This window comes from Protopterus annectens, chromosome 3.part1 (assembly GCF_019279795.1).
Source record: "Protopterus annectens isolate FY-2018-M chromosome 3.part1, PAN1.0, whole genome shotgun sequence".
NCBI classification, from domain to species: domain Eukaryota; kingdom Metazoa; phylum Chordata; order Ceratodontiformes; family Protopteridae; genus Protopterus; species Protopterus annectens.
In genome coordinates this window covers 80443899-80467408 of record NC_056732.1, presented here as the reverse complement: position 1 = coordinate 80467408, position 23510 = coordinate 80443899, and the positions used below count along the sequence as shown (strand labels likewise).

General features: G+C 40.8%; 1 protein-coding gene across 1 annotated transcript in view; it reads left to right on the top strand.

The window, feature by feature from the left end:
* The window catches only part of LOC122797635 (fer-1-like protein 4), a 1984889-nt gene that overhangs the window by 1839564 nt on the left and 121815 nt on the right, over positions 1 to 23510 (top strand). Inside the window, exon 38 of the mRNA XM_044066179.1 lies at positions 17940 to 18143. Coding sequence (XP_043922114.1) covers positions 17940 to 18143 — 204 coding nt within the window. The remainder of the gene's footprint in view (positions 1 to 17939; positions 18144 to 23510) is intronic.

Here is a 23510-nt window from a genome sequence, read left to right as displayed (position 1 = left end):
AGCTTCAGGAACTGCAGGCAAACACCCACACATAACGAATATGAAACAGAGGGGTAGCAATGGGGGCAGCATGTGCCCCCATTTATGCTAATTTTATTATGTCCTTTTGGTACAGGAATATGTCTTTACTAGTAGTTTTATGAGACATCTTAGGTACTACACACGCTTTTTGGATGATATATTCATCGTGTGGGATGGTAGTACCGATGGAATTGGAACATTCATAGAATATATAAATAACACTGTCAATTTTTTGAAGTTTACTTATGCCTTTAGTGTGGATGAATTGTCCTATTTGGATGTCAATTTGAAAATTGATAGAGTTAATAAATTATTGGTTTCATCTATTTATAGGAAACCTACCTTTTCAAATTCATATTTAAATTATTCTAGTTGGCATCCTGAACATCAGAAGAGAGCAATAATTAAGGGACAGATGGTCAGAGCAGCTAGAATGACTAGCGATGATGGAGACTTCTTAAATGAGGTTGAATTTATCAAGGATATGTTTATAAAAAGAGGTTATCTAGCTGCTCTGTGTCAAAGCATTTCTGATGAGGTTATTAGGAAAAGACATGATGGTATATATAGAGCCCTTTTAACTTCAATGATAGAAGATGAATCAATGAAGAGCAACAACATTGGCATATCAAGTATATATCATTCTGGATGTGCGCGATTAAGTGTGTCGACTAACAATGTACACACTGATGGCACGGCTATTGTTGAGGGTAGTTGTTCACCAATATACTTTATCACAACTTATTCCTTTGACACTAAACATATCACCCATATTGTACGTAATAATTGGAGGTTACTTAAGCTAGACAACTTTGTTTGGGATAAATTGAAAAGTCCCACAATGTGTGTTTTTAGAAAAGGGAGGTCTTTTAAGCAGTTATTTGAAAGGGGTAACTGGAGGGGTGACCATTCCATCAGTAACAACAGGCCTAATGGTAACTTTAAGTGTGGTAGATGTGGCACGTGCAGATATATTATGCCTACTGCTTCTCAAATATTTGTAGCCAATTCATGTATTAATCTTTATGGCCACTTTGATTGCTACACTAATAATGTGGTTTATTTAGCTAAATGCTGTTGTTGTCCTGCATTTTATATAGGTAAGACTAGTAGGGCATTCAGCGATAGAATTAAGGAGCATGTGGTAGACATCAAGCACATGAGAAACACCAATGCCTTGGTCAGGCATATTGAATCATATAAAGGGCACGATTTCAAGTTTTGTGTCATACAACATATTGTTAAGGATAGTCAAGGAAGTGTTTTAGATGTCCACCTTGATATCAGTGAGATGAAGTGGCAGTTAACTTTAGATGCCACTACATTTCCTGGTATAAATGATCATATTAGTATTGCCCTCATTTTAAAGTATATACATCTCATGGGTTAATGTAAATTGAATTTTAGTGATCAGTTTTGTATATTATACATTACATAATTCATTTTCATTGTATGATTTTTATATTTTTTGTATATTCTCAGTTTTATTATGGCTTGTGGTTTTACTAATATTGATGTGATTAACGCCATTTATAATTAATTTTTTACTTTATTTTGTTTTAATTTTCTTTCTTTTGTGTTTCTTCTTCTTTTTTCATGAATTGGATCTTTAAATGGGTGTGTTTTCATGGGTTAATTGGATTCAATTATTTAATTAATGTATTGTAATGTGAGTATTTAATGGCTGTGTTGATTCTCGTACATTTGATTTTTGTAGTTCTGAGGAAGTCTGTTTAAAATTAAAAGACGAAACCTAGGTAAACCATTCGTTGTGTGTGGGTGTTTGCCTACAGTTCCTGAAGCTGAATCAGTTGCTGCTCTTTTTTGTTATATCAGTCTATTGTGGTGCTGTGTATATTTATCATACAGTAATTTACAACCCACCTCACTGTCATAGCCTAAATAACACCCCACGACTATACTCACCAACAGAGCTTCACACTACATACCCTTATCCCAACTAGTCATAGCTCATACAGTAATCTACAACGCACCTCACTGTCATAGCCTAAATAACACCCCACAGCTATACTCACCAACTGAGCTTCACACCACACTGATAAGCTGCTTCTAGTAACAATCAAATCCAAAAGTCACACTGGCAACTGCCTTCACTTCTTTCATGTCTCTAAGCTATGGAAACATTTACCTTTTGAATCAAACAACTCAACAAAAGCAAATCCTTTAGGGGCCAAATCAAACACTACCTGAAAAAATAAGGGGCTATGTCCCTGCTTCTCCCCTGCCTAACTAATCTACACTCTGCCTGTTCTTCGTTTACCTTGCCTTATACAAGTCATTGCCATTTATTGTATACCGCCAACCTACTCTATAGATGATCACTTCACTTGTACCAAAATGGGTTTGATGCTCTTCACCCTACTCCATTCGATCTCAACCAAAATTATTTTCATTTTTCTTACTCCACTTTCTCTTTATCATAATTTAACATAAAGTCATACTTTTCTCTTTTCCATTGCTTTTATACGTCTCACTTATATCTGAATTCTCACCATCTTCTTGTTTATTGATGTTATTCATTGTATATGATAATTTTCTCTATAACTGTACATTTGAATTTCTATGTAAAATTGATGTTACTCAATGTATGGGATGATACTCTCTGTAAGTGTACCTTTGAATTTTTATGTAAAAGATTTCCTACAGCTTTTCACCACATGTCCACTGAAAAATGAGTAACTTTTTCTGTCCAGCTGGACCAATCTAGTCAATAAATAAATAAATATGTAACATGCACTCTCTTTGTATTATGGAAAAGTTAAGTTGCTTCCTGCCATCACCCAGAATGATACCACAGTACAAGGACAAAATGATTGACTTCAACAATTGGCTAAGCTTCTGGTGTCATTCTAAGTATCTGTCTGCCTGGGATGACATGATCGACAGACCACGATGCATTGCCAGAGATGGCCTGCACCTGTCGCCCTTGGGATTCCGGGTACTAGCTAAGGCTCTTGCCACCCCTATAGTGCCTTTTTTAGGCAAGGTTCAAATGACAAATTCACCACCATAACAGGTACAAGCAAGCAAAATCTGAGGGTAATGCTACTCAATGCTAGAAGTCTAAACCTCAAAATGCATTCACTCGAGGCACTCCTTAAAATGGAGAACATCGACATCTGTGCAGTGACAGAGACCTGGTTCATAGGTTCATAGGTTCATACTAGGCTATCTGCCCTAGGGCATTTATAAGCCTAGCCAGAGTGTGTTTGGCTTTCACCACCCATTTTAAATTAATTTTGCTATGCCCTTTTTCGAGGTTAGTATACTGTGCTTCTGTCTAACAGTGACACAGAAGTGATACCCGGGGTAAACCTACGATCTCCCATCCACTCATCAAGATTCCTCTTGAAGAGAGTCAATGAGAGACTCTGCCTAACCTGGACTGGGATTTTATTCCAGAGTGAAGGGAGCCTCTGGGTTATGAATCTGTCCCTCCAGCATGTCCTATTTATTTCAGTGCTGAGGTTCAAGTCTCTCAAGTGCGTAGCTCAATGGGATTTGGATTTTCTGAGGTGCAGCATGTCCATTAATTCCGGGTTGGACATGGCTTTATATGTCAGGCACAGATCGTCTCTGAGCAGGTGGTATGCCACTGAGTAGAGCTGGAGTTTCTTTAACCGGGCAGCATATGGCATCTGTTTGAGCCCCTTGATCCTCTTGGTGAGGTACTTTTGGGGTCTTTCCAGTTGCTGCAGGTGTCTGGTAAGGTACATCCCAAAAGGGACATTGTACTCAATTATGGGCCTGATGAGGGATGAATAAAGAGGCACGATGACCTTCCCTGATCTAGATGTGAATCCCTTCATGATTAGGTGGGCTATATAAAATGTTTTTCTAACCACTTTGGCCACGTGGTTGTCAAATGAGAGATTGCTATCAACTTGGGTCCCCAGGTCCCTAATTACTTCTTCTGTACTTAATGGATTACCACCTATGTGGTAATTTGTGGGCACTTTGTTTTGCCAAAGGGATGACTATACACTTTTGCCGTTTAGCTTGAGGCCATGGCTCTGGCACCAGTTGTCTGTTTCTATGAGGCCCTTTTGGAGGATGCTTGTGTCAGCTGGAGAGTCGATTATGGTGCCCAGTTTGCAGTCATCTGCGAACTTGGTCAGCCACAGTCCTTCTGTGTTGGCCTGTACCTCCGAGAAATATATACCGAACAAGAGAGGTCCCAGGACTGAGCCTTGTGGGATGCCACTTGTAACTGGTTTGGAGTCTGACATGGCTCCAGCAATTCTAACCATGTGGGTTCTGTCCTTGAGCCAGTTTGCAACCCATCTAGTGACATAGGGGTTTATATTTAAGCTGGTGAACTTATCTATAATGCCCGAGTGGGGTATTGTATCGAAGGCTTTTGCGAGGTCCAGGTAGGCTGTGTGGACCACCTTCCCCTCGTCAATGGCCTTGGTGACTGTTTCAAAAAAATCGACCAGGTTTAAGAGGCAGGTTCTGCCTTTAACAAAGCCGAACCTGGTAGGATCCAGTGTCTGTAGGTCCCCAATATCTTTATTTATGACGTCCATGATGATCCTTTCCATAGCTTTGCAGACCAAGCTAGTCAGGCTTATGGGGCGATAGTTTCCAGGATTCGTTGAGGCACCACCTTTGTGGAGAGGGACCACTGTTGCTGTATGCCACTCTTTGGGTACATATCCTGTAGTAAGGCTGAGATTGAACAGTAGTTCAAGGCTCCAGAGAGCACCCCTGCATTACCAGGCTATAATTCATACCACACCTTTCGGCCACCTAACCTGGACCAAAACTCTAAAGGTGGAGGCATGTCCATATTCATTAAGGATATCCACACCTCCAGGCTAGTTGCTCAGCATAATGCATCTGAGATTATCCAAGTGCAACTAACTCTGGGCAAGACGGCAATCCAAATTGTAACTTGTTAGAGATCCCCCACCATGCCCCAGGATTCCCACTCATTTCTTGATACACTGGAAAATATTAGGGTACAACCCAACACCCTAATAATGGGTGATTTCAACTACCCCACTCTTAAATGGGAAAACTACTCATGTACCAACTATTTTGCTCATCATTTTCTGGAATTCATAAATTCCAAAACCTTGGATCAACTTATCCACATCCCCACCAAGGGCAACAGTATCCTAGAACTGGTCATTACCAACATGGGCGACCGGTGTTCCACACCAGAGGTCAATTCCTTGTTGGTCAGATCTGACTTCATCTGCCTAGACATCCACATCCCGCCCCCACCCCCCATTAGGGAAACCACCGTAAAACATTTCTCCAAAGCCAACTTCATGTTTCTTAAGACAGAAGTGGCAAACTTCACGACACCCATGCAGAAGGACAATAGAGGTCCGACTGCTGAATCCTACACAAATGCACTTTATAAGCATTTACACGAGTGCATGGATCATGCTATCCCTAACAGAAGCAAGATGCTATCCTCCAAAAAAAAGGAATGTGGTCCTCTGCCATAAACAAACTCTACAACAGAAGAAAGAAACAGTTGCAAAAAAGAGTAGAATCGCATGAATGGAAGAACTCCCTGGTCAGCCTCAGTAAGAAGATTAGATCCCTCATAAAATCCTCCAAAGCTAATTATGAAAACAGAATTGCCACTGATTTTAAAGACAACCACAAAGCATTCTATAACTATGTCAAGAATCTCAATTGCAAAACTCAGATCTGCTCTGAGTTACAGCATAATGGCACTAAATATACAGAACCAACTGATATTGCCAACATCCTGACAGATAGGTTCAGTGCTAACTTTACCCCCCCACCCACCCGCTAAAGGACCCATCTCTATACCGGAAGAATGCAAAGTTCCTGTAATCACGGTTGCACATGTAAAAACTACACTCTTCAAAGCCAAGAACACAGCATCCATGGGACCTAACAACATCCCAGGCTGTGTTCTACATGAACTACAGAATGAATTGGCACCCCACCTAAGCACCATGTTCAATCATAGCCTCACCTCAGGCTTTGTGCCCACTGAATGGTGCACAGCGACGGATATCCCTCTCCACAAAGGGGGAGCCACCACGGAGCCCGGGAATTACCGCCTCATTAGCCTAATGAGGCTGGTCTGCAAGGCCATGGAACATATCATCATGGAACTTATAAACAAAGACATGGGTAATCTCCAAACTCTGGACCCCACCCAGTTCGCGTGTGTAAAAGGCAGATCATGTCTCCTAAACCTAACTGACTTCTTTGAAGCAGTCACCAAAGCCGTAGACGAGGGTAAGGTAGTTCACACAGCCTATCTAGATCTTGCCAAGGCTTTTGACACCACCCCCACTCTGGAGTTATAGATAAACTCACTAAACTAGGTATAAATCCGTATGTCACAAGATGGATTGCCAACTGGCTCACTGACAGAACCCACACTGTGAAAGTAGCAGACTCCAAATCCGACTTCAGAACAGTGACAATTGGAATACCACAGGGTTCAGTCCTGGGTCTTCTCCTGTTTGGTATCTACTTTTCTCAAGTACAGGCTAACACAGAAGGTCTTTGGCTAATGAAGTTCGCAGATGACTGCCAACTAGGAGCCATAATTGAAACTTCTAATGATGTGGACATCCTACAAAAGGGTCTCACTGAGACAGATGCCCGGTGTCAAAGCCATGGCCTCAAGCTCAATGCCAAAAAGTGCATTGTCATCCCCTTTGGTAAAAGCTCTGTACCCATGAGCTACCACATAGGTGGTAGTCTACTTAACATCGAAAGTGTGATAAGAGACCTTGGGACACAGGTGGACAGTAGTCTCTCCTTTGATAATCACATCGCCACAGTAGTCAGGAAATTCTTCTACGTGGCACACGTCATCACAAAAGGTTTTTCCTCCAGGAAAAAAGAGGTCATTGTTCCCCTCTACTCGTCACTCATTAGACCTATTATAGAGTACAATGACCCTTTTGGTATGTACCTCACAAGACATCTACAACAACTGGAAAGGCTGCAGAAATACCTCACAAAGAGGATTACCAGCCTCAAACAGATGGCCTACGCAGACTGTCTAAAAAAACTCTAGCTTTACTCCGTCACATATCGCCTACTCAGAGGCGATCTCTGCCTAACATACAAAGCTATGTCAAACCCAGAGCTGTTGGACATGCTCCACTTAAGAAATCCCAATCCCTCAGAGCTACACGGTCTAGGTACCTAAACCTTGTCACCACAATAAACAGAACATGCTAGAGAGATAGATTCTTGTCCCAGAGACTTCCCATACTCTGCAACAAACTACCTATCTATACCAAACAAAGCTCCTCATTAGCACTCTTCAAGAAAAATCTTGATGACTGGATGGGAAATAGGAAATTCACCCCGGGGATCACATCTGTGGCTCTGCTTGACAGGGGCACAGGAAAATAATTTTCTTGGATAGCAAAAGCCACGGTAACTTTTTGGCTAGGCTTGCATACTTGCCAATAGCCTAGGACCCACCTATGAACCTATGAATCTCTTCTATAACTCTTTCATATGTACAACTCATTTAAACCATTCTACATAGCTCAGCCACTTTTTATTGAAAAAGGGCTCCTGTAATATATTTGTTCATCTGCACAGCACCTCATGTGTAGTGACGCCAGTCTGATATTCATCTAGCCCCACCACCAGGCAAGCATTCACATACTCTCAAAATAAATTGTTTAAGCAAGACTTTGGCTGATACAAATCATTTTGCCACATTATCAAACTGCATTTTATACCAAAATATTATTGTACTAACTCTGTGTCATTGAGTTATATAATACTGACACCATCAGCTTCAACACTAACATCTCTTCTCCACCATCAGTAGTACATAATATTTTGATTGTTTTCTCTACTTGCATTTTCATTTTTTTAATTGAAATGTCAACATTCACCAACTCTTCATGGTGCATACACATTACCAATTTGCTGTGCCCATCTTAGCCTAAATTGAAACGGCACATGTTGAGTAAAGGCATTCCAGACTGGGAAAGGAGTGCTTTGTTATTTAATTGCTGGATGCATTCCGCAGAAAGGCACAACCCAGTTAAATGCATTTTGTACAGTCTTGTTACTACCTGCCTAAACAATGCCAATCATTTTTAAATCTGTCCGATTTGGTACATAAAGCACCAAAAGACAGAAAGAAACTACTGACCAAACTGCAGAAGCATGCGAACCAAATACTCCACAATAAAACCACTGGTATATTGATGCTGTAGAAAATGCTGGTAGTCCACAAAGCAAAGCAAAAAAGTTTATTGTAAGACAATAGAAAGCTGGCCAGCACTTACTATATTCCAGCACAAGTACATACAGAAACAAATAAAACACAAACCATATTACTTTTCTCCAAGTATAAGCAGGGGGGCAAGCCCCCCTGCACCTCCCAAGTGTTAGTATCCTGTGTGTTTTCACGATTTTGAGTTTTCAGGATTTTGGTCTCAGGATTTTGGGCTTTCAGGATTCTATAGCGCTCCTATATATATATATATATATATATATATATATATATATATATATATATATATATATATATATATATATATATATATATACATTTTGAGGCTTAGCATTAAAATGTAGCGTTGAAGTTCAGCGAACATGGGAATGCCAAATGTGCGTCGGTTGATTTCTGTATTGCCGAACTACAAGTCTACAACTGTCTTTTAGCAAATGCCACTATGCATTCGCTCATATGAGGTCTGCATTACTCATAGAGCTCACGGTACAGTGCTGATCAGAAAATTTACCCTTTTCCTCACTGTAGTGTGATCTCAGAGTTGGAATATATAATTTGCAGGGGGATGTGGGAGGTTTGCCTCTCTGCAAACACATGAATTACACTGATGTGCAGCACTAAATTTCATATGTTCCTACTGCTGAGAAGCAGGCGGGTAAGCGGCAGCTGGTAAAGTTTCGATAATGTTGAAGTGGTTGGTTTGATCATTTCAAATTGACAGGGTTTCGACATGTGTAGCTAATTAGTATTCAAGCATTTGGGATTTTTTTTCAAAGTTTGTGTATAAAATGTGTTGTCGTTCAAGAATTTGATTTGAAAGTAAACCATGCACACACACACACACACACACACACATATATATATATATATATATATATATATATATATACATAGTTTAGTACTAAGCTAACTGCCCTTCGAGCCATTTCAAAAGCAGCCAATTATCCCTGTGAGACAAACCCCCCACCCTGTTGTGTTGTTGTAAGGCAAACACCTTAGCCATTAAGCCACCCTCCCAACCTTGTTTGTAAAATGTGACTATATATGGTTTGGTTGTGAGAGGCTGAAAAAACATTGTAGTTCTGAAAATAAGGCTAAGAACTTTGGGGGGTTACCATTTCCTGAAGTCAGTATCCATCATTGCTGACTAGACAGTAAATGCTGATGTTCTATTTTGAGCTGTACTAGTCAGTATGTTAGAAATAACTGGAGTTTCTTAACAATACTTTATATAGGGCAGAGCTGCAACTGGGAAATGCATATGCTAAAAAAGCCCTTGGTGCTTCTGCATAAGTAGCACAGCAAGTGGAGACTGACTAGGAGAGCTTTCAACTATTTCCAGTCAGCTTCGTCTAAGCATTCACTTGTTTACAATAGCATATGAACTGCATCTCAATGACAGAAATGTTAATAGGCAGTACACAGAATGGCAGCAAGGACATTTGTCACAAGCAAATATGTCTCTGGCAGCCACTGTTCCACTTTATCTCTTACTGTGGGATATCAAGTTGTAGATGACAAGATTCCCATGCTGTAATTATTAAAAAAAACTGTGAATTATTTTTTTTTTAGTGGATTGAAAATATTTTATTTAATCATTTTGTCATGCTTTGCCTGTGTTGCTTTTATAATAAGATGAGTAAACATAAAGGTGGAAACTCTTACGAATACTCAAATTATCACCCCATTGCCATTCTATCCCCCTTATCTAAAATACTAGAGAAATGTATACATTCTCTGGGAACACATTTCCTAAACTCACACCATCTCCTCTCCCCCACACAGCATGGCTTCCGACAACACCATAGCACAACCACCGCTCTGCTCTCTTTCACCAGTCTGATCAACCAACATAGAAATAATAATAACTTTATATCTGCAATATTTCTAGACCTCTCCAAAGTATTTGACATGGTTTCACCTTCTTTACTACTAGACACCCTGACATTCCTATCCTTTGCCCCTTCCGCTATAGCCTGGTTTAAAAGCTATCTGTCAAAGAGGCAACAATCTGTGCAATGGTAAAGTATACTATCTCCCTTACTCCCAACTACCGAGGTGTACCACAAGGCTCCATATTAGGCCCACTTCTTTTCTCCATATTTACCAATAATCTCCATACCACCACACAGCATGCTTCACTTATACAATATGCTGATGATTAAACTCTTATCTGTTCAGCTCCATCACTTCTCACTCTACAACCCACCCAGGAATCCTTTAGCTCTATGGAAAGTTGGATCACTCAGATCCAACTTATCCTAAACGCTAATAAAACCAAATTAGTACTTTTCATCCCCAACAAAACCATTTCCACCCTTCTGTCCTTCACTGTATCCTCCAAAAATGACACTATTATCTCTCCCTCTGACCATACCAAACTCCTAGACATTGAAATTGATGAAAATCTACACTTCGACATCCACATTTCACAAACTATCAAAAAAGTCCATAAAAAAATGGGGGCACTATATAGGCACAGGAAATCCCTCTCGAAACAAGCACAGATTACCCTAGCTCAAACTCGCCTCTTGTCTACCCTAATGTATGCTGCTTCAATTCTTATCCACCTTAGAAAACTTGACCTTGCCAGACTCAAATCATGTTATAATAAAATCGCCAAGTTTGCAAACAACTCCACCTTTAGAACCCACTATTGCCAGGCTCTAAAGGAACTGCAATGACTGGAACTTCCCCAGCTACTAACCTATCACCAATTAGTCATTGCCTACAATGTGGTAACACATCCAGAAAAAAAAACCTGCACTAGGCCAACTTCTCACCCACTATAAAATAAATCGTCCTCTCCGGTCTTCCGACAAACCCCTACTCTGTATCTCTAACAATACTGCAGGAAAAGCACTGTTCTCCCACTCCATAGCTAGAATCTGGAATAATCTCCCTCCTGCTCAGATTTCTGCCTCTACCTCTTCTAACTTTAAAAACTCACTTAGAACATACTTAAAGAATAAGTGGCTATGCTCATGTATTACATAAGTCCTCAAATTATTCCACTTATATACCTCATTTCCTAATGCACCTACTGTAATATATATTATAGTCTAGGTCTTCTCCTAAAGCTGATTGAATTTGTGTACTTATTCTGTTATTAACCTTGTGTAACTATTGATGTTAAGTTGTCTATCTCACCTTCGTTCTTGCTGGTTGGGATCGGAGCCGATCTTCGGCTCTGACTCGGCCATCTTCTATAGCTCGAGAGCTGTTTACTGGCTTGAGGCTACCCCTTATCCCATGATGCCTAGCGATAGCTACCCAGATCTTGTTTGCCGCTTCAGCTGCAAGGTGTCATTTTTCTGGCTCAGGCTCATATAAAGTTTTTTTATATAACTTCTACTCTAGAATTATATTTTTTCAGTGTTTTTTGTTAACGTTTAGTCATGTTTTTGTGATAGTTAGTGTTTAATTGTAGTATTTTCCCTTCCTTGTAGAACTCGTTTAACTTAGAGAGTTCCCCCCCCCCCACCTTTCCTTCTACCTTTCTTTCATAGGCTAGCTGTTTAAGTTAGAGGCTTTCCTAATTTAAAAAAAAAAAAAAAAACTTTAGCTATAGTCTGGTAGTACAGCATGTTTTTTGTGTAGACTATATATTGCTTTGGTAGCTGTTGTTGTATTTGTTGTTTCCTTTTTTTCTGGATGTCAAAGGAATCCAAAGTGTCTGGATTCAAGAAGCGTGACTCATGCTGTCAGAAAATGTCTCTGACAGATGGGCACACTTCTTGCATCTATTGTTTAGGCGCTGTGCACCTGCAGGACTCTTGTTCTATCTGCTATGCATTTAGTCCAAGAGTCCTGCAGGAGCGTAAGAATAAGCTTATTCTTAGGGGTCTTTTAAAGCCCCAGGATTCACCTGCCAAGACCTCTCAGCCTGTGAAATCCCCTAAATCTACCAAGCCATTGGCTCCAAGTTCGGAGCCGTCCTCGGTTCAGACTATTCCTTCCACTTCGGTTCCGGCTGGCACCGATAAGACTATCTCCCCATTGGCTCCAACAGAAACTTCAGAGCCTTTGCGGAGCCACAAGAGGCTGAGGTCCCCTTCATTGGAATTGGTACATTCAGCTCCTCGGTCTCCCTTGCTTCGGAGCGAGGGCAGTCACAGATCCTCTCACTCCTCTCGATCCTCTAGGCTGTCAGATCACGATGTGGAGAGAGTGGTCAGTAGGTTGCTAAAGTCACAGGCACTTGCCAAGATGTTGTCCAGCCCTCCACAACAGGTGTCGGCTCCATCCACTTCTATCGATGTCCCTCCTCCGACTCCAATGAGTTCGGAGCTGGAGTTCATTGGGGTTTGAGTAGTGGTACCGTCGGCTCCGATAACTCTATCTCCTTCGGTTCCGTCGTTGGCTCCAATTCCCTTGGTGATGCCGTCCGTCGAGGGATCTGGGTGCCGGGGCTCCCTTGTCGGCTCCAAGGGGGTGAGTGGCATCAGACCCTTGTCCGACCCCGTTCTCCCTCTCCGAGCTTCAGCACAGGTGAGCTCGGCTCCTACATCAGAGCCGTCTCCCTTGGTGCAGAGAAGGATTCCGATTTCCTCTGAACCAGAGCTTTTTCTGCATCATGGCAGGGATGCTTCAATGTCATGAGGAGTGTGCTGGCCACCGAGTCAGCTCCACTATCAGCCCCACCAGCTCCGTCCCCTGTAGTGCCTGTGCCAAACTCTGCTCCTTCTCCAGACCCCAAGCATGGGGAACCAGCACTCCAGGGCACCCCATTGGGTGTTTCCTCTTCTTCTGAGGCCTCTCCTGATCATTCAGAAGAGCCGCCTCATGAGAAGAAGTGCAAGAGGAAGCACATTGACTCCCCTGAGTCTGTCACTTCTGATACAGACTTAGATGAATCGGAAGGGTCCCTGAGATCCCCCTCTGAAGATGTTTCCTTCTTGGACATCCTAGAAATGCTTAATCAGAGGGGGAACTGGAATCCTCTAGCCCCTACTGAGGATGAGTCTGTATTTCTGGATGCGTTAGGTTCCCGACCTTCCACCTCCTGGGTTTCTCCGCCTTTCGATCCACTTATGGCAGTGGTGGCTCGAAAGGCTTGGTCAGCTCCGGATACAGTGGAACCAACTCCGAGGAGACCTGGCAAATTCATCACAGCACCCCAAGATAAGCAGTTCCTTACTAAAGGTGTTCCTGTTGATGCCATGGTGGTAGCAGCAGCCACCAAAAAGATTTAGCGGAGACCTCTTCATCTGTCCATCCTCCTAACAAGGAGACTAGGACCATGGACAGATATGGGAAGCAAATGCTCACTTCAGCGACCTTTTCTATGAGGTTATTGAACTACTTATGCCATTTTACCCGGCTTTAGAGGGATCTCCTTAAAGAGCTTGGAGATACCCTTCAAGATCCATCAGTTGAGGGAGCTCAAGCTAAAGTAGCTTCCCAGCTGGCGATGCTTAATTCTGTAGTTAACTCCTCCATGAGGCTCATATCTTATGCAGCCAATGGTGCGAGTACAGCCGCAGGTATGGGTGTGGCCCTTAGGAGGCATGCATGGATGCGGCTGTGTAATTTTGTGGAACCCTTTTGAGTGTCATTCACCAGCACCCCCTTTGATGGTTCCTTTCTTTTTGGACCACAGGTGAAAGACACTTTGACTAGATGTGAGCAAGAAGGCAAGATTCGCTCTGCCACGGGAGTCCGTTTTTCCACTCCTTCTAGTCCATACCCCAAAGGTCAGAAGAGTGGCAAAATGTGGTTCTGAAAATCCCAGGAAGCCTTGCCTGACACACATAGCGATTTTTCCTCCAGGGGCAGAGGGGGAAACAATAAGAACAGACGCCGCCCTCGTGGCAGAGGGGGTCCGCAGAAAAAGGGCAACAGAGAATCTTTCTCTAATAAGCCTTTTCAGCATCCCTGAAGGGTTGCCCGGCTGCTCACCTCTGGAGGCAGTCGGGAGAAGACTCACTATACCCAAAAGCCTGGCAAAATTTAACGCAAGACAGATGGGTATGGTCCATTATATCCGGAGGTTACAAAATTCCCTTCTGTCAAACCCCTTACCATCAAGGAAATCCCTTCCAGATGTTCCACCCAATATGAAGGACCAAGCAGTAATAGAAGTTTCAAAACTGATAGAAAAAAAGAGTCATCCAGGAAGTCCCGGCAGACCAGCATGGATCCGGAACTTACTCAAGGTTCTTTTTGGTACCAAAAAAGACAGGGGACTGGAGACTGATTCTGGATCTCAGCAGACTAAACAGGTCTGTTCAAAGAACAAAGTTTCGGATGGTTACACTACAGTCCATTCTACCCTTTCTGCGTCAGGACAATTGGATGTGCTCGATAGATCTTCAGGACGTGTACTACCATATCAAAATGGACAGGCGCTCCAGGAGATTTCTTCGCTTCTGGCTGGGAGCCAGTCATTACCAGTTCAGAGCTCTGCCCTTTAGTCTCACCACAGCCCCCAGGGTGTTCACCAAATGTATGGCAGTGGTCACGACTCACCTGAGACATCGAGGATTCCAGGTGTTTCCATATCTAGATGATTGGCTTCTCACTGCTACTACTAGGCATCAACTTCTACAAGCCAGTGACTACACAATCACAATCTGCTCCCAGCTAGGCATTGCAATAAACTTCGAAAAATCTGCCTTGTTGCCCTGTCAATCTATCACCTATATAGCAGCAGACTTAGACACAAGGAACATGTCCGCAAGGCTACCGCCAGAAAGGGTGTCTACAATTCACCAGCAAGTACAAATTCTAATGCAGAGCAAAAGAATCCAAGTCAGGTTCGTCCTTCAAACTCTGGGTTCCATGGCGGCGGCAGTTCTTCTAATCCCACTGGCCCGCTTTCACATGAGGATCCTTCAGTGGCTTCTGTTCACACAGTGGTCTTTCCAACAGCTGCCCATGTCTCACATGATCATGATTACAGAAGCATGCAAAAGGCACCTTTCCTGGTGGATGGTCTCCCCACTAGCGACTCAGGGCAGACCCTTCATTCAGCACCTTCCAGTAGCCACAGTGACCTCAGATGCCTCCCTGATAGGATGGGGGGGCATTATCAGGGCAGGACAGTCCAAGGCACTTGGCAGCCTCATGAGTACCATGTGCACATAAACGTTCTAGGAATGAGAGCCGTGCTCCTAGCGTTGCAAGCCCTTCAGGACTCTCTTCCTTCTGGGACCATTGCAATCCAAACAGACAACATGTCATTGGTGTGGTACATCAACAAACAGAGCAGAACCAGGTCCTACCCCCTGTGTCAAGAAGCACTCAGATTGTAGCAGTGGGCGATTTCCTCCCAACATTTTCTGATTGCGACGCACATTCCTGGGAGGTCCAACATCATAGTGGACATGCTCAGCAGAGCTATCCTCATGCCTCACGAGTGGTCTCTGAATCAGGAAGTTGTGGATCTTACCTTCGGTGAATGGGGACAGACTTGCTGTGATCTTTTTACCACCCCCTTCAACAGCAAATGCAGCAACTACTTCTCCCTTCTTCCGCTTCCAGGTCACTCACCCAGAGACACTCTGGTCCACAATTGGCCTCAGGGACTTCTTTATGCCTTTCCTCCATTTCCCCTGATTCCAAAACTCATACAGAAAGCAATATCGTTGGGTTGCAAAATGATCCTCATTGCCCCCTACTGGCCTCGACAGACATTGTTCCCATTCCTGCATCATTACCTTCTCGATCAGCCCTGGATTCTGGATCCGATTCCAGACCTATTGATTCATCAATCAGGCGGGTTGCATCAATCCCTCCAAACTCTCCAGCTCACAGCTTGGTTGCTCCACTTCCAACCTTAGCCAGGCTTCCCAACATTTCCCCGGCTGTACGTGAGATTATTGTCTCCTCTCACAAGTCCACAACCAGAAAAACTTATGCTAGTAAATGGAAACGTTTTTCTTGTTGGGTGGAGGCTAGGAACATAGATCCCTTTTCAGCCCCAGTCCACGAAATTCTAGAATTCCTAGCACAACTTTTTCATTCCGGGTCTGCTTCTGCTACAATCAGGGTTCAATTAGTGGCCATTTCTAACTTTCATGTTGGTTTGTCAAATTCAAACATTATGTCTCTTAAGCTCTGTAAAGCTTTTTTGAGAGGGACCACTCTCTTTAGGCCTCCAGTGTGAGATCCCCCTCATCCTTGGGACCTTAATTTGGTACTAACTTCTTTAACTCTGCCCCCTTTTGAACCAGCAGTGTCCTGCTCCATTAAGTTTCTATCTTGGAAGACACTTTTTCTGGTAGCTATTACTTCAACCAGACGTGTCTCTGAACTTCAGGCACTATGTGTCCGTCCTCCATACTTGTTTTTTCATAAGGACAGGGTTGCTCTGAGGACTAATCCATCATTTCTTCTGAAAGTCTGCTCAGAATTTAATTTAAAGCAATCGATAGACCTTCCCATGTTTTTCCCTAACCACACCAACAAGGCAGAGTACAAATTATACCAACTGGATGTTCATAGACAATTGCGTTTTTACCTGCACAGGACTAAGGAAATAAGGAAGTTGGACCAACTATTCCTTTCCTATGCTCTAGGCAAACAAGGTCTCCCAGTTTCCAAGGTGACCTTATCCAGGTGGTTGTCTCACACTATTACTTTCATTTATCAACTAAGGAACAAAGAGTTACTTATCAAACCAAAAGGTCATTCTACAAGTGCATTGGCCACCTCTGTAGCCTTCCAGTCTAGGCTGCTCATGGATTCTATCTGTGCAGCTGCTACGTGGGCAAATCCTCATACCTTTATTTCTCATTACAAGCTAGATATGGTCTCCAGGAGCAGAGCTGACTTTGGTTCCACTGTTCTGAAGAGTCTGTTCCAATGAGCCACCCCAGGATTGTAGGTGCTAGGGATGCTGTCCCAACCAGCAAGAATGAAGGTGAGATAGACAACTTAACATAAAGAAGTTATGTACCTACCATAACGTTCCATGTTAGTTGTCTTCATCTCGACTTCTTTCTTGCGTCCCACCCTCTGTCCCCCTGTCCTATTGGACCGAGAGGAGTTCTGGTTTCACTGGCTGAGTGTTCTCTGGTTTGTTTCCTCTACTGACTTAGAGATTATGACAGCTATACTCAATCTATTTGTTTGGACAGGTTTATTCTTTGGCTATGTCTGGGGTTAGCTATTTCAAACGAGATCTGGGTAGCTATCGCTAGGCATCATGGGATAAGGGGTAGCCTTGAGCCTGTAAACAGCTCTTGAGCTATAGAAGATGGCCGAGTCGGAGCCAAGGATCAGCACTGATCCCAACCAGCAAGAAAGAAGGCGAGATGAAGACAACTAACATGGAACATTATGGTAGGTACATAACTTCTTTTTTCCTGTAGATATATATATATATATATATATATATATATATATATATATATATATATATAGGTCTTGTTATGTCTTCTGCTGTATACTGTAATTTAACATATTGTTTGAAAATTCTCTGTATACTGTATTTTAACATATTGTGTAAAATTTTCCTTACTGTGGAGCTTTTCTCTCGGGCCTCCGCTGAAAATGGACCTGTGTCCATTCGGACCATCCCGGTTAACGAATGTAAAATAAAATAAAATAAAATAAATAAAATATTAACCAGTTTTATTTTTTACCAGTGGATGAGAATAAAATATCTACTTTCCTAAATTAAATACTTATGTTATTTCATCAGACAGGAGGAAATAATTTTTTTTTCTGTCTCCAGGTTCTATTGAAATAGATCTAACAAAGATGGTGCCAGGTGCTAAGTCAGCAAAGCAATGTACTCTTGCTATGGCTGTTAAACTGGAGAAGGGCCGAACTGTGTCCATTTTCAAAAAGAAAAGAGAAAGAGGATGGTGGCCATTTATACGACTCAAAGAAGGGAAAGAAGACATTGCAGAAAATAAAAAATCACAGAAGAGAAAGAAGAGCAAGAATGAATATCGAGAATCCAGGACAATTGAAAACCAGAGAGGAGGCTATACAATTGAAATGGCTGTAAGAAAAAAATATTTCTTATTTTTACATTAGAAATTATAAGAAAACATGTATTTTGCTGGTAAACTGAAGGTTTTTGGTTTCTGCTCAATGTAATGAAAATGTTTTAGTAACCTTCTCAATGGACAACAGTGGCATTTAAACCAATTAATAATGCTGATAAAAAGTAAGAAAATAAGTGTCATAAAACTGCAGTTTTGGTGCCAGCCTTTACTTTTCCCAGCCTCAGAAATATCCATCTTATATCATTATTGTAGTCCTATGCTTCGTTTTGTTATGATTCATTCCTACTTGATCCATTAAGTGCTGAATTTTCCTGTAGCATATTGTTCAACAAGTTGTTCTCAAAACCTAGTCCAAACAGTCACTATTTTTTTTAATGACTAAATACCATTTTATGCTTCAGGTTATCATACTCACTTCCACCCCCATGTCATGCAACACCATAAATAAACAACACCATAAATAACATGTCTATGATACAGCCTTCCAAGACTTTACAACACCATAAATAAAATGGTGCCTGTGATACAGCCCTCCAAAACCCTTCAACACCATAAATATCTGTGATACAGCCCTCCAAGGCCCTACAACACCATCAATAAAATGGTGTCTGTGATACAGCCCTCCAAGACTATACAACATCATAAATAAAATGTGGTCTGTGATACAGCCCTCCAGGACCCTACAACACCATAAATAAAATGTCTGTGATACAGCCCTCAAAGGCCCTACAACACCGTAAATAAAATAGTGTCTGTGATACAGATCCAACACCCTGTTTCAGTTATTTGATGGATTTTTCATATTCCACACCACTTACTCCCTCTATTCCACTGTCCAAAATTGTTGTCCTTGAGTGTCTTCTCATTCTGCAATAATGTTAGGTTCTTTGCTACTTTTGTTGACAAGTATTATTTTTTTTACCCTGAGTTTACAAATACTAACAAGAGTGTCTTAATTCTACTTACTCCCAAAGTGGCTCCTTAAGTCAAATACTACTATAGACAAGTAGGAACCATAGAGCCTGATGAATTCAAGCAGGACAAGAGAAGTGTAAGGGCTACATTGTCACAAATATTATATAATTCTTACAGTACATGGGTCATTTATGAAGAACTGGATAAAAGCAGAGTGCACCAACAGGAGGTAGGCAAAGGAGAGGAAACAGCTGCTGATTTTATTTATTTATTTATTTATTTGTTTATTTATTTATTTATAATTGGTGACTGGGAGTGTCTGACTGGACGTAGGTCCATTTTCAGCGGAGGCCCGGGGAGAAAAGCTCCACAGTTAAAATAAACAGACAGAAGTTACATTGGATTACATAGCAATTAACAATTTACATAGCAATTACTTACAACATATTTACAGATGAAGACATAGTACATCAGTAGACAACTAGAATCTTTACCTGTGAAGTGCATAACAGACATTAACAAATGTTACAATAAGAAGTCCCTGCTGTATAATGAGTACTAGGCTTATGAGCATCTGAGCTTGCTATAATCAAGGTAGTTAGTGGAGTGGAAAGAAAGGTAGTGGTTGGATGGGGTGGGTGATATTAGAGTGGGAGTTGCAAGGGCATAGCCAGCATGTTTTTAGGTGTGCTTTTAGTAAAGTTTTGAAGTGAGTGCATGATGGTATGGAGGTAATTGTGGGTGGGAGGGAGTTCCATAATTTGGCTATGGTACAAGAGAATAGTGCGTCACCAATTATTGTTAAGGTGGAAAACCTGGAAGCAGGATGTGAAAATTGGCACAATGTCTGTTGAGGAACAAAGGAAATATTCAGCATCATACAAGTGATCTTCAAGCTGGGAGTGATTTAAGCATGAAAGAAGGCAGCATTCATAGAATCATAGAATCATAGCATCATAAAACCATAGAAAATACATGGCAACTGGGCCAAGTAGCCATTTATGCCCTACTACTACTCAATGTTAGATATTACCTCGTTCTTTAAGGCGCAACAGACCAGTCAAACTGGGGATGAATTTATGAAGACCCACCCAACTGTCTAATTCCTTTTTAAAGGAAGATAATATGTCACATTGCATGTGCTTGATCTGTAGTGAAAGTTTATTCCAGGAAAGTGGTAGTCTTTCTGTGACAAATCTGTCTCTCCACCATTATTTATGTATTTGCTGATGCAGGTTCACATCTCTGGTCCTACTTTTTGCTGGACTGTTTGATTTGTGGAAATGTAAGAAATATTGGAATACTTGGTCCCTAATGACCTAGTAGGCAAGGCACAGATCACCCTAAGAAGGGTCTCTAGGCCTTTAGCTTCTCCTGGTAATTCAGGTATTTTAGGCCCATTATCTTTTTGTCAGGAACCTTTGGGATCTCTCCTATTGCTTGATTTGTCTAGTAAGATATATCTCAAAGGAGGCATTATATTCAGTAATGGGTCTTATCAATTCAGAATACAGAAGAGTAAGGATTTCTCGGGATCTAGAGAAGATACCCTTTGGGATCAGCTGTTCCAGATTGAAGGATTTCCTTACTAAGTTTACAACATGATGATAAAAAGAGAGGAAATTATCTACCCATGTTCCAATGTCTCCCTCAAAATCTTCATTTTTGGAGTAAAATATTAAGTGCATTTTTAACTGAGTAGGGGGATGGAATTATTCAACAAATGCAACAATATTGTTCTTTTAACATTTAGTTTTAGCCCATTTTCTGTGCACCTGTTATAAAAGGTGTACGTTTACATGGTAGCGTCTGCATTTCTGAAGGGGATTTGAGGATGGCACCCAGTTTACAATCATCTGAAAACCAGGTTAACCAGAGATCCCCATTTATGATTTGTAGATCAAAGAAGTGTATGCTGAATAGCAGAGTTCCTAGCATAGATCCCTGATGGACTCCACTGGTTATCTTCATGCTCAGTGAGGAGGTACCTGCCACCCTCACTGTGTGGGTTCTATCCCTCATCCAATTAGCTATTCATCTAACTTCACAGTGATCAATCTGAAGTGTGTTTAGCTTGTTAGTTATGTTAGTATGGGGTATGGTATCAAATGATTTTCCAAGGTCAAGATATGCTATTTGTCTAGCCTAACATTGCATTCTTATGCATTCTTATAAATCTTTATATCTGTATCTACATCGATAGATATAGATAGATACTCATACTGTATATCTATATATGTATGTATGTACGTGTTACTTTAAATATTATTTTCTCAATCACATACTCCTGTACTTTACTCTTTTTTCCAATTTCTTTCATTGCGTTCTGCTGCCTCACTCCAACTTTTACTATATAACAGGACACAACAGTTTTTGCTCCTATTAATCATCCTTTTTAACTCCCTTCCTAACCTAGTGCATTATTTCCGTCATCTTATTCCTTTACAAGTGTTTCATTCAGTGATTCATCTCTAACAGTTCATCTCTGTTGGGTCTGGTTGCCCATTTCCCTTTAAGCAACATTTCCTCCTTGGGAGATACAACTGGATTAGTAGGATATTCAAATGTTATTATTTCTAGTGAATTCTGTTTTGTTTGCCTGTGGACTTGTGAATGGTGCATCATCTGAATGCATGCATGTGTGTTTGCTTGTCTGTTTTTGTTTTTTTCTTTCTTACTCATTTAATGCTGAATAGCATGAAACTAACATCTTTGCTTCCTGAGATTTTCGAAGCCAGGATATCACTTTTTTTCCTGAGAATTTTTCTCCAAGATCCTCTACTGAAAAAAAAAACACTTCATTAGATTTATAATGTCTGATAAATGGCGGCAAGTAACAAAGAATGTAAACTATAAGAGCTAGTTGGCAGGCAATGAGTTATATGTTGCTGAGGTAACCAAGGTCTGTCTTTAGATGTTGATTTTATATTGCAGATTTATGAAAGAAAAAATGTATTTTATTTGCTAAAAAATACTAATGTTATGGTCAAATAAAGGATTATATTTCTGTAAGTGTGCAAGATAGAGCCAAGATAGCGGTGGTAAAATTATTCACCTCTTGAAGGGCTTTCCAATGATGTATAACAAGAGGCGATAGCATACTGCTGTTTTTTTGATATTGCAGGATATATGCGAATTATGAATATGACAATTTCACAATAGTTCAAAACAATATTAATCTATAAAACTATTTATGTTTTTGTGTAAGATAGCGCTGCTTATTGCTTGTATTGTGAAATTAATGCATTTATGAATATACAGATAATAGTCATTACTGGTTTACAAAAAAGAGCATATATTTATCTCAGAACATCTTTTAATTACCCACCATGTTTTAATATAATTTTTACTCACACCCCCTACTTGAATGCATCACCCCAGCAAGACAGTATAACATTCTATGTCTGCATTGTTAATGTACACCTGAAAATATTTCATATTTTTCATAACATTTTGTAAACAAACCTTATAACTCCAGCTCTGCACATCCCATGATGTCCATTTCACTTTCATGATTAGTATATCATATTAGCTTGTAGTTGTCACCTTACTGGCTCACTTTTAAGAATGTACATTTACCAAGACTTCAGAAATTAGACCTTGAAAACAGTAACAAGTATGCACGTTTTATGAGTACAGAAAAGTCTGCTGTAAAGGTGAGTATACTCTTACAGGATACACAGGAACTCTGCTTTCCTCATGACTATATACTTGTAGGAAGCAATGAGTTAAACAGGAAAGTCCATTCAGGGATATTTCATTTTTCACTGGCAACCCAAAAACAAAGCAATCCAAAATGATACACTATGACAGTCTGCTGACTTATCAAGAATAAATAAACAGGTAATGAGATACAAACAAATAATACAGCATAAGCAGTAAAATGCATAGCATACATCTAAATGTACAAACAGATCAAAACAAGGAACAGGCTGAAGAACAGATTCTGCAGATTATTGTGGCTCACTTATATGTTATAGGAACAAGTAGGTGCAATAAGAAGGAATCTAATTTACAAAGACTTGCCATTATATATATATATATATATATATATATATATATATATATATATATATATATATATATATATATATACATACATACACACAAATAGTAGTGACAAGGAAAAACAGCCATTCAAGAGTGCCATAGCATGTGTGGTCTGGTGACTCCACTATGGTAATGCCATTCTTGTTTTCAATGATGTGGCTTTTAAGAGAGTTCTTTAAAGTATGTCTGCATCATGGCTATTCCATAATTTAGGTACATAAATCAAGAATATGGAATTATTGTCTAAGAAAAAGAGGTTTGGATGACAAATGAACTAGACAAACACTGCAGGTTTTTACATACTATTCAATAAGAGTCCGAAAGCC